The sequence below is a fragment of the Oryctolagus cuniculus genome, chromosome X (assembly GCF_051225735.1).
Source record: "Oryctolagus cuniculus isolate XC-2025 breed Fujian yellow rabbit chromosome X, ASM5122573v1, whole genome shotgun sequence".
NCBI classification, from domain to species: domain Eukaryota; kingdom Metazoa; phylum Chordata; class Mammalia; order Lagomorpha; family Leporidae; genus Oryctolagus; species Oryctolagus cuniculus.
In genome coordinates, this window is record NC_142888.1 from 22,385,774 (window position 1) to 22,399,443 (window position 13,670).

Consider the following 13,670-nt stretch of genomic DNA (forward strand, 5'->3'; position numbering starts at 1 on the left):
ATTGGTCATCTGTATGTCTTCTTTGGAAAATTATCTGCTCAAATCCTTCATCTATTTTTTAATCAGGTCATTTTTAATTACTTATTTTTGCAATTATATGTATTTCTTATGTATTTTTGATATTATTCCCTTATCACATATATGATTTATAAATATTTCTCCCAGTTCACTGGTTACCTTTCATCTTATTGTTTCATTTGTTGCACAGAAATTTTAAATTTAACATATCACATTTATTTTGTTCTTTTGTTTTCTCTGATTTTGGTTTCATATCCAATAAATCTTGCCAAAAACAATGTTAAAGAAATTTTCCCCTGTTTTCTTCTAAGTATTTCACAATTTCAGTCTTACACCTTAATGGTCTTTAATCCATGACCCACCAAGCAGCTACTGGAAACCAAAGTCTTTGGGTTCTGGGGGGAGTATGGTTGCAAAGCTGAGACTTAAAATTTCATTTTTGTGAATGACATAAAACAAAGGACAATATAATCATTTTGCAAATGGATTTAAACGTTTATTGAAGAAATTATCCATTCTCCAGTGTGTAATTTTGGTGCCCTTGCAAGACAAGAGTTGTGTGAGTTTATTTCTAATCCTCTATTCTGTTCCATTGGTTGATGTGTCTATTTTTATCTATGCAACATAATTTGAAAGCAGAAAATATGTCTTCAACTTTATTATTCTTTCTCGAGATTGATTTGGATGCCCGTGGTCTTTTGGTGGCTTTGTAAGAAATTAAATCTACATCTTGAGATAGCTGCCCTCTCACGTTCAATTTGATACCAGGAATTTGCCACATGATTAGACAAGACAGGGATGTCCACTTGATTTCTCTTCCACTAAATTCTGAAAGTTAGAAGTTTTTTAATATTTACAAATTATGGGAAAAAATTTGGTCTTATGAAAGCACTGAAGAATCTGATCACTTTACTTGTAGAGTACAAATAAGCTGTGAGACTATTAAATGAATGAAATGTCACTTTATGTTTGTATGTTCAGATCTTCCTAATATTTCTCTATAACTACATTTAAATAGCTACAACAGTAATAAGAGAACAGAAAAATATGTATGATTTGAGGCATTCGTTCCTAGAGCTATTATCAATAAAGTATTACCTTTTCTTTTTCTTTTTTTTTTTTTTTTTGACAGGCAGAGTGGACAGTGAGAGAGAGAGACAGAGAGAAAGGTCTTCCTTTGCCGTTGGTTCACCCTCCAATGGCCGCCAGGGCCAGCGCACCGCGCTGATCCGAAGCCAGGAGCCAGGTGCTTCTCCTGGTCTCCCATGGGGTGCAGGGCTCAAGGACTTGGGCCATCCTCCACTGCCTTCCCAGGCCACAGCAGAGAGCTGGCCTGGAAGAGGGGCAACCGGGACAGAATCTGGCGCCCCGACCGGGACTAGAACCCGGTGTGCCGGTGCCGCAAGGTGGAGGATTAATCTAGTGAGCCGCGGAGCCGGCCGTACCTTTCTTAATTTGAAAATCATCATAGCTTTTTTTTTTTATTTGACAGAGTTATAGACAGAGAGAGACAGAGAGAAAGGTCTCCCTTCCGTTGGTTCACTCTGCTAATGGCCGCTACTGCCGGTGCTGCGCCGATCTGAAGCCAGGAGCCAGGTGCTTCCTCCCGGTCTCCCATGTGGGTGCAGGGACCCAAGGACTTGGGTCATCCTCCACTGCCCTCCCGGGCCACAGCAGAGAGCTGGACTGGAAGAGGGGCAACCGGGACTAATACCCGGCACCCCAACCGGGACTAGAACCCGGGGTGCCAGCGCCGCAGGCGGAGGATTAGCCAAGTGAGCCTCGGCGCCTGCCCATCATAGCTTTTAATCTGCATGTACTAATGATCAGGAATTTGCAAAATCCATTTGCTATTCATTTTAATTTACAATAGTTGGGCTTATTGCTTGTATTTTAATGGTAATTCTACTGCAAACAATTGAAATGTTTCTTAGGAGAAAGGCTAGGCCAAGAATCTTTGCTGAATAGTAGCATGTTTCATTGAATACTTGCTTTGGGATCACTGAAATGCTTCTTATTTTTCATCTTCATTCTCTGATCTATAAAATTAAGTTCACCTCTGTGCACTCAAGACCTATTAACATTCTTTACTTCTCTCTTTGTCTTTCGGTATCCTTATCTTTCTTGGATTATTTCCCTTAACTCATAAATAGTCACAAAATTTTCCATTATAAAGAAAATGTTCCTCTAACTATACTCTTTTTCTACTAATAACCTCTTTATTTTCCATAATTGCTAAAATTCTTGAATGAGCAATATTTACATTACCATTTCTTATTTTATGGTAGTGCATTGTAGCTTCTCTACTCTGTTGAAAGAACTGCCTCAAAGATCACTGAAGACATTTTGGTCAAGAAAACTCAATTTTTTTCCCAAGTTATGTATCTCAAAAGTCCATTCACTGTCTGGTAGTATTGACTTGCCTCCTTAACACTTATCATCTTTTACTTTACATAACTCTATATTCCTTGCTTCCAAGGCAGTCCTTGACTATTATTTATGTGTTCCTTTTATTCTTAATTTTTAAAATTTCTTTCCCAATTTTCACTCTTTGAAAGCATCCTTATCACTATACAAATTCCACTTGTCAATTTCCTGACTTAAGAAAACTATCATCTATGTATGAATGCCAAATTCAAACTTTTTCTCCAGATGTGTATGTTAGCTCCAGCCCTTCATTTTCAACTGTATCACTTTGAAAATCTGCCAGCAACTTAAAATCAGTACATTATTTTCAGGTATTTCACCTGTTCTATTTTTCATTATTGCTAGTAGCAATTTTTATGATGTTTGCTACAAGGGTACTAGCAAAAGTTCATAGAAAATGCAACTGAAAGATAAATCTATTTTGGTATAAAACTTGAAATTTATGCATAGCTTTTTCATAATGAATTTTTGAAATCCTCTGTTATAAATATTTTAATATTCATTTTATCTTATTGTTACCAAAACCATTTGAAATAGAAGGTTGAGATATCTATAAGAGAACATTTAAAAATCAGAGAATATAACTGAGATACAAGTAAAATGCTATGGAATTTTGCCAAAATGGCAAATTAGTAGAAATTATACATGTGGATCATTTAATGATGGGGACATGTTCTGAGAAATGCATCATTAGACGGTTTCATCATTGTGCAAACATCACAGAAGTACCTACATGAACCTAGATAGTCTAGATCAATCACTCCAAGTGACCTCTTGACAGTAGTAAATACAAACTGTGTGCGGCTGCTGCTGGTGTAAGATGACATACTGTTTATATTAAAATTTATTTTCATATAAGCATAAGAAGTACAGCCTAAAATAATAGATTTTTAAACTATTCTTGTTTTAAATTACCAATTGATTCAAATTACTTATGGCTGCTAATAACCTAAATTAACCATACTTTCTTCCAATTGGAACCTGTAGTGCATTATTGGCTTCATCTTTTTACAGAACCATCCCAAAGTACTGAATACAATAGAAGTAGCTGGAAAAAGTCCATCAGAACCTATACAAAACTGTGGATGACAAGACTTTAAATAGTCATGTTTAAAATTATAAACTAATTACCCAACAAGAGGCACTTGCTGGCCAGCGCTGTGGCTCACTAGGCTAATCCTCTGCCTGCGGCGCCAGCACACCGGGTTCTAGTCCTGGTCGGGGCGCCGGATTCTGTCCAGGTTGCCCCTCTTCCAGGCCAGCTCTCTGCTGTGGCCCGGGAGGGCAGTGGAGGATGGCCCAAGTCCTTGGGCCCTGCACTCGCATGGGAGACCAGGAGAAGCACCTGGCTCCTGCCTTCGGATCAGTGCAATGCGCCGGTCGCAGCGGCCATTGGAGGGTGAACCAATGGCAAAAGGAAGACCTTTCTTTCTGTCTCTCTCTCACTGTCTACTCTGCCTGTCAAAAAAAAAAAAAAAAAAAAAAAAAAGAGGCACTTGCTTCACACAGTATTTTTGAAAGCACCTGTAGGATTTTACAATGCATTTAACCCTTTTAGGCCTTTAGGGCTTTCTCATTAAGATAAGCATCATGTCTAGTAACACAAGATCATTAGACTTTTTAACTTTCAGAAATTTATATCAGTCGCATTTTATATTATAAAAACTTAAAATTTAACACCACTTCACATCTTGACAGTACTTCTAATATGATTCAAATAGCCTGAGTAGTTGGTGTCTCTACAAGATGAGACATGTATCTTTGACAATTTCCAGGGGCCCATCTGGAAACTGTCAAAGTCCAAATTTTGAAATTTTGATTTTTGAATGACTTTCAAGGATGCCAAGAAGGCTCAAAACCCAAAATATCTGGTTGAAATAGGACCCCTTAACATCATGACATAATATAGACCAAATTTGATCATTGTTATAAGGTGACTATTCAAATGTTTGAAAATAAACACATATTTAAATAACTCATCTCTTAATAAAAAAACTCAATTGTTTTTTAAACAATTAGAATTTAACAGACATTAGGAGATTATAATAGATTAACTCATTGCTTTAACAGAGAATCAGATTCTAATTCTATGTCAAAGAGAAATAGATTAATAGCCTTTGTATCCAAGATTTCTTTCTTTCATAACCTTCTGTGACTTCCACACGCCCTCTTCAACTTACTTGAAACATTCCATGATTTCCATTCCAGTATAAACTAGCCATCAGGATGAAGTAATTCTTACAAACCAGGTCCTTTCTTTATTCAAAATAACTCTTTCCTTTTTAATCTTCCTTACCAAGAACTCTTTCCTTCTTAACCTTTCTTACCAAGTGCACATTGCTATACTTGTGATGTTTTCCATCTGCCAATGTCCCTGATTTACATTTTGAAATAACCTGTTAAAAATCTCCAAATTAAGACAACATTTTTAAATAAGGTAACCCATCAAATTTCAGCCGGAGTTACTTTAAGCAGTGTTGAACTATTTTATATGGACAGTTTATGCAAACATATTTGTTAAACAAATCCAAATAGTTTTTCTATAGAATATAACATGCTGGGAGTACCAAAGTTTGCATTTAGATGCATTTATTTAATTTGCCTTTATCCAATTTAAATTAGCAGTTGCACCTAAACACCTAAATGACTTCAGATTGGTGGATATCAAGCATCCTTCTATGTGTTACTTCCTACTCTCCTGCCCAGGTCCTATTGGCCTCCAAAGTTTCCACTGGAGGTCGAGGGCCTAAGGCAAAACCTCTGCCTTCTACCTTTGTGGCCCCAACTCTTCACTATCTCGGCTCACTGTACCTCCCCCTCCCACCCAGGAATTCTGACTTTATCTTAGGCCTGATCCAAAATCTACTCTCCCTGTCTTATCAATGATCCTTCAGCAAGTTTGGGGATGGCTGTCTCCATGCTTTCACTCTCCAGCCCTTGTCCTCCAACTAGTCTTTTTCCCCTCCCTCTCTTATTCCAGTTTTAGCATAAGAATAGCAAAGGGAGTGGTAATCCCATCCTGAGCTCCTTGCTTACAGAGCAGCAAATTAGGTATTCCACCCTTCTGATGGCTCTTTTGTTTTATCATGAGCAATCCAGACAGGAAAATCAGGTCTTTTGACCTCCACTTCTTGTCTTTGGTGCATTGGCTCACCTGTCACCTTTGGGAAGTACAGCCTAAAATAATAAAAAGTATAGTATACGGTATATACATAAACCTGTAACAGTCATTTATGATTATCAGTTTTGTATTATACATAATCTTAATGTGCTATACTTTTATATGACTGGTTCACTGTAGTAGGTTTATTGACACCAGCATCACCACAAACATGTGAGTAATGCAAACTTCTATGATGTTACAGTGACTACAGTGTCAGTGGGCAATAGGAATTTTTCAACTGTGTTATAATCTTATGAGACTACCATTGCATATGTGGTCCATTGTTCACCAAAACATAGTTATGCAGCATGACTATAGCTATACACTTAGGAATACAGGAAACATGGAACTTCTAGAAGGGTAGAACAAGGAGGTTTGCAAGTCAGTTCTTCTTAAAAGCAGTGAAAACACTGACAAAAATAGTCAAAACCAAAATTTTCAGAAATCTGGAAATTCAAAAAGTCAATCTGAGAAATATACATCAAACAGAAACTCAGTCCTTGTAAGATCAGGATGGTTTATGGCCCATCCCTATCTCACTCTCCTCAGTTGTGCATTCCCATAGGTGTAGTACCTGTGAAAACCAACAGCCTTGTAACTGAGAGAATAGAAAGGTGTTATGGATCATAATTTGACTTTTCTCAGAGTCCTCTAGCAACACCTCACTAGCAAAGTGTTGTCATTATTTGTCTTGTCTCAGAGTTTTCTCTGATAGAAAAGATCCAATCTTTAGAATGTTTTTGAAAAACATTCACCAGCAATAGTTAATACTGGAGATGTCTGAAGCTATAATAACAATAATAGCAAATAAGAAAAACTTGAAAAGAAGATATGGAATATGAGGGAATTAATGAATTTTTTAAAACCCTTCGTGGTTGCCATATGATATTGGAATTGACCCCCTAAAATATGTACCAATATGTGGCCCCTTAAGGTTCCCCAGAGGTCGAGTCTGGGGTGCCACATATGTTTTCAAAACTTGGGGTGCCATACAATATCACCATATGCTTATTAATAAATCCCCAATTTAGGCCGGCGCCGCGGCTCACTAGATTAATCCTCCACCTTGCAGCGCCGGCATACCGGGTTCTAGTCCCTGTCGGGGTGCCGGATTCTGTCCTGGTTGCCCCTCTTCCAGGCCAGCTCTCTGCTGTGGCCAGGGAGTGCAGAGGAGGGTGGCCCAAGTCCTTGGGCCCTGCACCCCATGGGAGACCAGGATAAGCACCTGGCTCCTGCCATAGGATCAGCGCAGTGTGCCAGTCGCAGCATGCCGGCCGCGGTGGCCATTGGAGGGTGAACCAACAGCAAAGGAAGACCTTTCTCTCTGTCTCTCTCTCTCACTGTCCACTCTGCCTGTCAAAAAATAAATAAAATAAATAAATAAATAAATAAATCCCCAATTTAGAAAAGAATTCTAAATACCAGCATAAATAAATGAGGCAGCATGGTACATTTTAAGTTTTTATTTAGTGCAAAAGATGCATAGGAGAGTGAGCTTTATCTACAAGAGAGGGGTAAATCTGGGTTCATACCAAGCACCAGAAACCAGCCACCTGGAGGAGCATCTAGGCCAGGAAGCCTAGGGCTGGTGACCCGAAGGCCACATGCCCTGGAGGAGCAGGACTACAGCCAGCCCCCTCCTGGCAAGAAGCCAGGGAAAAGAAGAGCCTAGACACACCGTGTCCCAGGTATTTAACCCACTTCCAAAGGGGAGTGGTTAATTAACCTGATTGGCCGGTGGTCACACAGGAGTGTGGTGAAGGTATCAGGTAGGGCGTGAGGTCACACAGGGGTGTGGCGAAGGCATGGTCTTCTAGCTTACAAACCTAATCAGTTTTAACCTGTATGCCTGCTTACTTCACTCTGACCCATCCCTAGTAATCAAGCAAGGAACATATTTATATAGGGTTGTGTGCATGCACAAGAAAGAACTGAGAGGGTCTCAGCTTTTCATATCTGGCTGACATAGACTGGAAATTAAGGATAAGGAAGAGTTTTAAATTACCCAAATGCTAAAGGCATGCTGTACATATATAGTGTTCCATGGCAAAGGGTAGAAAATTTATTCATTTGAGGCATTTAAAGAAACCTGTGACAAAATGTTGCTGACAACTAATCTATCTGGCTAAGCATAGACTTCAGTGGGCACAAACTATAGTGAATGCAGGCTTTAAAGAATTGGTCCAGAAAAGTCACTAAATCAGCAAAGAATAAAAGCAGAAGAGAAAAAAAAAAAAAAAAACCTTGAGGCAATAATGATCTGATTTCCAGAGTGAGTATATTGCCTTATATAAAGTGTAGAAATTTTAACAGCAACAAAAAATTGTGAGGCAAAGAAGAGGGAAACAGAGAAACCAGAAAGTATGGCTCATCCACCACAAAAAAAAAAAAAAAAAAAAAAAAAAAAAAAAAAAAGCAATTGACATAACCTGCCTTTGAGGAGAGCCACATGTTAGATATCTAGACTAAAACTTTAAATTAAGCCTTTATATATGTATTTCATAAACTGAAAGCAATCTTGTTTGAAGAATTAATGAAATCTACGACAAGAATATTTCATGGGGCCAGTATTGCAGCACAGTGGATAAGGTTGCTGCCTGCAATGCTGGCATCCCATATGGGCACTGGTTCATATCCCAGTTGTTTCATTTGTGATGCACCTCCCTGCTAATATGCATGAAAAAGCTGGAGATTGCCAAAGTGTTTGGGCCCCTGCCACCCACGTGGGAGACCCAGATGAAGTTCCTGGCTCCTGGATCCTGACTTTAGCCTAGCCCACCCCAGGCCACTGTGGCCATTTGGGGAGTGAACTAGTGGGATGGAGGATCTCTCCCTTTCTGTGACTCTACCTCTCTCCCTATAACTCTGCCTTTCAAATACATAAATAAATAATTTTTAAAAAAATTATACATATTAGAGACAATGTGATGTTTTGATACATGTATACTTTGTAAAATGTCTAATCAGGGTAAAAATATCTGTATCCTCAAACATTTTACCTTTTTTATGGTTAAAACATCAAAAATTCTATCATCTGATTTCTTTTAATAGTGAAATATTTACTACATTAACATTATACCATTACTCTGTTGTACATCAGAACACTGTGACTTCTTATTCCTAACTAGCTGTAACTTAGTACCTATTCATTAACCAATACCAATGATATAAATATTTTAAAAAAAAAGAAAATGAACTCTGGAGTTGAAAATACAATAAATGAAAGTAACAGTTCACTACTTGGCCTTAGCAGTAGATTGAGGCTGACAGAAGAGGAATAATTGAACATGAATGTAAGTCAGTATAGACTATCCCATCGTAGGTAGAGCAAAAAATAAAAAAAATTAAGAAAACATCAGAGATCTGTGTAACTGCATTGAGCATAACCAACATATGGCTTACAGTGGCAGTAGATAAGAAGAGAAAGAGAAGGAAGCAGAAAAAAAATCAAAGAAAGTTGAAAAATGCTCCAGATTTGATGAAAAACAATAATGTATAAATCTAAGCTCAATCAACTTGAAATTGATATAATCAAAGAGATCCACACCTAGACATATCATAATCAAACAATTTAAAGGCAATGACAAGAGAAAATCATCAAAGGGAAAAGTGGTTAGTCAGACAAGAAAGTCTCAATAAGATCAACAGCAGATTTCTCATAATAAAACATTGAGGTAAGAAGAAGATGTATTGACATTTTTAAAATAAAGAATGACAAAGCCTGTCAACTAAGAATTCAACATAAAATAATAGACATAAACTAAGAACATTTGTCTTTAGAAGATTTTTTTCTCCAAGGACTGCTAAAGGGAATCCTTCAAGTTAATGTAAAAATGACAGTAGAAGGTAACTTAACTTCACATGATGAAAATAGAGCTCCAATAAAGATAACTACATAAGTGAATAGAGTGTATAGGATAAATGTATGCTCTTTGAAACTCTTTCCTCTATGTCATTTAAAAGAAAGCAGAGAATCAAAAATTATACAAATTATAAATTGGCTTAAAATACATATGGATGTAATTAGTCTGAAAATAATAGCACACAGGAGGATGAAAGAAATGGAGCATACTGGAACAAAGTTTGTCTATACTATTGGGATTGAGTTAGAATTAATCCAAAGCACATTATTTTAAAATGAGATGGTACTTATAATCTCCAGGACAACAACTTAGAAATTAACTAAAAATTAGAGTTAAAAATGCAAGAAGGAATTAAAATGACACATTAAACATAACTTGAAATATGACAGTGATGGAGGATTAAAGAAACAAACATGGCATAAGATATATAGAAAACTAGTAGGAAAATCATAGACAAAAATATTCTTGTCCACATTATATTATATGAAGGTACTTCAAAAAGTTTGTAGAAAAATGGAATTTAAAGATGTTTATTTTGGTGCAAAAACATTTTGAAATCCATGCACAATTCTTTTCATAATATGCATTTTCTCTACGCTTTCTGAAGACTTTTCATATGTAAATTGATTAAACACTCAAATGAAACATCAGAGATTGGAAGAATGGATTTGAGAAGAAAAAGATTCAATTCTAATCTACTTACAGGACACACACTTCCAACAAATGAAGAACAAAAACTTTTTACTTCTCACTATGAGATTAATATTTTTACCACTAAATCCACACAAAGGCATCATGGAAGAGGAACATAACAGACCTATTTCCTTTAGATTATAGACACAACTAATCTCAACAAAATGTCAGCATACTGAATCCAGAAGCACATAAAAAGGAACGTACATACTTTCACTCATATTTTTGATATCTGATGGTATCTGGAAAAGAGAATTGAAAAGCAGTTATCATCAAGATATGAACAAATAGGACCCTTATACACTGATGTTGGGAATATAAATAGGTACAGTCATTATGGAAAGCGTCATGGAATCTCCTCCAAAAATTACAAAAATAACTACCATGTGATTTAATAATTATATTTATGGGCTTAGATGCAAAGTATGTAGAAGACATATCTACATAGCTGTGTTAATTGCACCATTATTCAGAGTGCTAATATATGGAATCAACCTAAATCTCCATCAACAGATGAATAGATAAAAAAAAAAGTACTATTACACATGGAATATTATTCAGCCTTAAAAGAAAATCTTGTTAGTGAAAAAATCCAGGCACACACGTGCAAACACCACTTGAACTCAATTTTATTTGGAATGTAAAATAGGTGAACTCATTGAAGTTAAGAGTAGAGTGGTAGTTACTGGGAACCAGGATGGGAAGGAGGTGGAATTTGGGAAATGTTGGTTGAAGGATACAAAATTTTGGTTAGATAGGAGAAATAAATTCCTATTGAATATATTATGTAACATGATGACAATAGTTAAGAACAATATATTGTTTCCTTGAAAAATGCTGAGTGTGGATTTTAAGTATTCTCATTACAACAACATTGATAACTATGTGAGCTAATATATATTTTAATTACCTCAATTTAGCCACTGAAAAATGCGTATTTCAAAACATGTACCTAATAGATATGTACAATTTTATTTGTCAATTTAAAATAAGTAATTTTTTAAAAACAAAAATTTGATAAGCTAAATGATTTTTAAAAAGGCACAGAGAAGGGACCACATACTGTATGATTCCCCAAGAATTATTTATTGTAGGAAAATATATAGAGACACATTGTAGATTATTGTTTGCCTGGGCTACAAGGAGTGCTGTGATACAGTACGCAATAAACTGAAAGTTGGATATAGAAAGGGTTGTAATAAAATGCTGCTTAAATAGTCTTTGTATGCTATATTAACAACGATGTGTAAATTCATTCAAATTGGTCATTTTGTATATCAAATTGCTTAAAGAAAATTATATATGACCTATAAAAGATATTCTGTTTCTAAGCATCAGTGTTTTTTTAAAGCTATGTTTATTTGAAAAGGAGAATTACAGAGAGAAAGCAAGAGACAGAGCAAGAGAGATCTTCCATCCCCTGCTTCTCCCCAAATGACCACAAAAACCAGGGCTGGGTCAGATCAAAGCCAAGAGCTGAGAACTCCATCCAGGTTTCCCACATGGGAGGCAGGGGCCCAAGTTCTTGGGCCATCTTATGTGGCTTTCGAAGGCACTTTAGCAGGCGAGCTGCATCAGAAGCTAAGAAGCCTGGACTTCAACCAGTGCTTATATGGGATGCTAGCTAGTATCACAGGCAGCAGCTTAACTTGCTGATCCCCAAGGTAGATCCCAGCATAATGATCTTGATGAAGTAGCAACAGAAAATAAAAATTGTTCCTTTGTAAGAACCATTTTTTTGGGGTGGGTTCCATTTTTTTTTTCATAGATCTTAGAATTTTTTCTTCTACTATATGCAGTATATTTTTGGCTTGCTTTTCATTTAAAAGTGAATACTCTTAATTGAAGTATTTGAATTAAATTTTAGATTTTCCTATGATTTTGCATGTTACAGTGTATTCGTGCACAGAAAAAGATTTCATGTTGATGTTCATGTTACCCAATTTTCTTTTATAGGTAACTTCAGATCTTCCAATAGTGTGGGGAAAGCAACAAATCACCATAGACCCAGATAATGTAGTTCCATACATTCTACACATATGCCCTTGGAAACGTGGTGTATTCAAAGGTATCAAATCTATTAAAATGTTATTGTTAAGTACCATACACTAAGGTGGAAACATTATATAAATAAATGGCCATAAGGGAAATTTAATTTTATGAAGAGTCTTCCAAACATTTATGGAAAACAAATATTATAAAAAACCTATGCATCATTTTCAAACTTTTTTGTAACAAAATAAACATGTGCTTTGATTTATTTTTCCACAGACTTTTTACAATCACCTTGTACATTTTGATTATTAGCTTTCTAAATAATCAAACTTTAGGGTTATATATTATATACCTAATATTGTATTATCCACTTATTTGTGGAATGAATTATTATAAGTAGAAATACTTAGTTAAGGGTATTTGAATTTAAAATTTGATAAATACTTTTATATATACCTATTTATGAACCTGATAGTATCTGTAAAATCTCTGTTTACAGATCTGGGCATTATAAAAACATCTACATATACTTCATGGATATATGAAAAATAAATTAAAGTTTTGTTATGTGTGAAGTTTTCTTCCTTTGTCTCTAATAAAGTATTCCTTTATAAAAATTACCCCAATGGTCCCTGAAGGGAATTGCTTACTTGGGAATGGAGATGAGAGGTATTCCTCCATGTAATTTGAAGGGAGGAATGTCAGAAATGTAGAGAAAATGACTAAAATTAAGGAGCTATGCTTCATCAAATAAATAAGTCATCCTATTTTGGGAAGAATTAAATGCCACAGTGGTAGTTAGATATTGCAGAATAAATCATTATAATGTAGGTAAGTGAACACAGAATTAGAACAATGGAAAGCATACACATAGTAAAAGTCTTTGACTCCTTGGAAGTACTAGCCTGAAATTCCTATGTATCTCAATAAAAAATTCTTTAAAAGAAAAGTCTATAACTAGCAGAAAGGACGTACTGTTATTACAAAGAGGAAAGTACAGAGAATAGACTGGATACCAGTATTAACAAGCAGAAGGGAAGTTTGAGAATGCCATCACAGTGAACTAATTATTAACAGTGTAACAGAATATACTGTTGGGAGAACCCACCTGCCAATCCTCACTCCCTACTTCTAGTGTACTAAAACTCAAATGTCAACACCACAATAGTTGACAGTACCTTCTGGAATATGCCCAGCACTTTCGAGAAGTTTTGCTTTACACAGCTCATTAATAAATCTCCATGTAACAAGTAGATTTGTGCTATAATCCCTTTACAGACCCTATTACATGCACTTCAGAGAAGTAATATGTTTTACTATTTTATCAGATAATCCAAATGTGAATTGTTTTATAGAAATTTAAATTTTGGGTATCATTTTAATTGTCAATGGTAATCTTAATAGTTGGTGGATTTTGCTTAGTTGTGGGTGTTTTTTTTTATTTTTAACTAGTCTTTCTTAAAAAAACAATTCCTCCAGAATATTCATGATTATTTATCCAGCAGTGGCAG

General features: G+C 35.8%; 1 protein-coding gene across 1 annotated transcript in view; it reads left to right on the forward strand.

Annotated features, from left to right (window-relative positions):
- CFAP47 (cilia and flagella associated protein 47) overlaps positions 1 to 13,670 on the forward strand; it is a 375,387-nt gene that overhangs the window by 235,853 nt on the left and 125,864 nt on the right. The window contains exon 51 of the mRNA XM_089324690.1: positions 12,121 to 12,232. Coding sequence (XP_089180816.1) covers positions 12,121 to 12,232 — 112 coding nt within the window. The remainder of the gene's footprint in view (positions 1 to 12,120; positions 12,233 to 13,670) is intronic.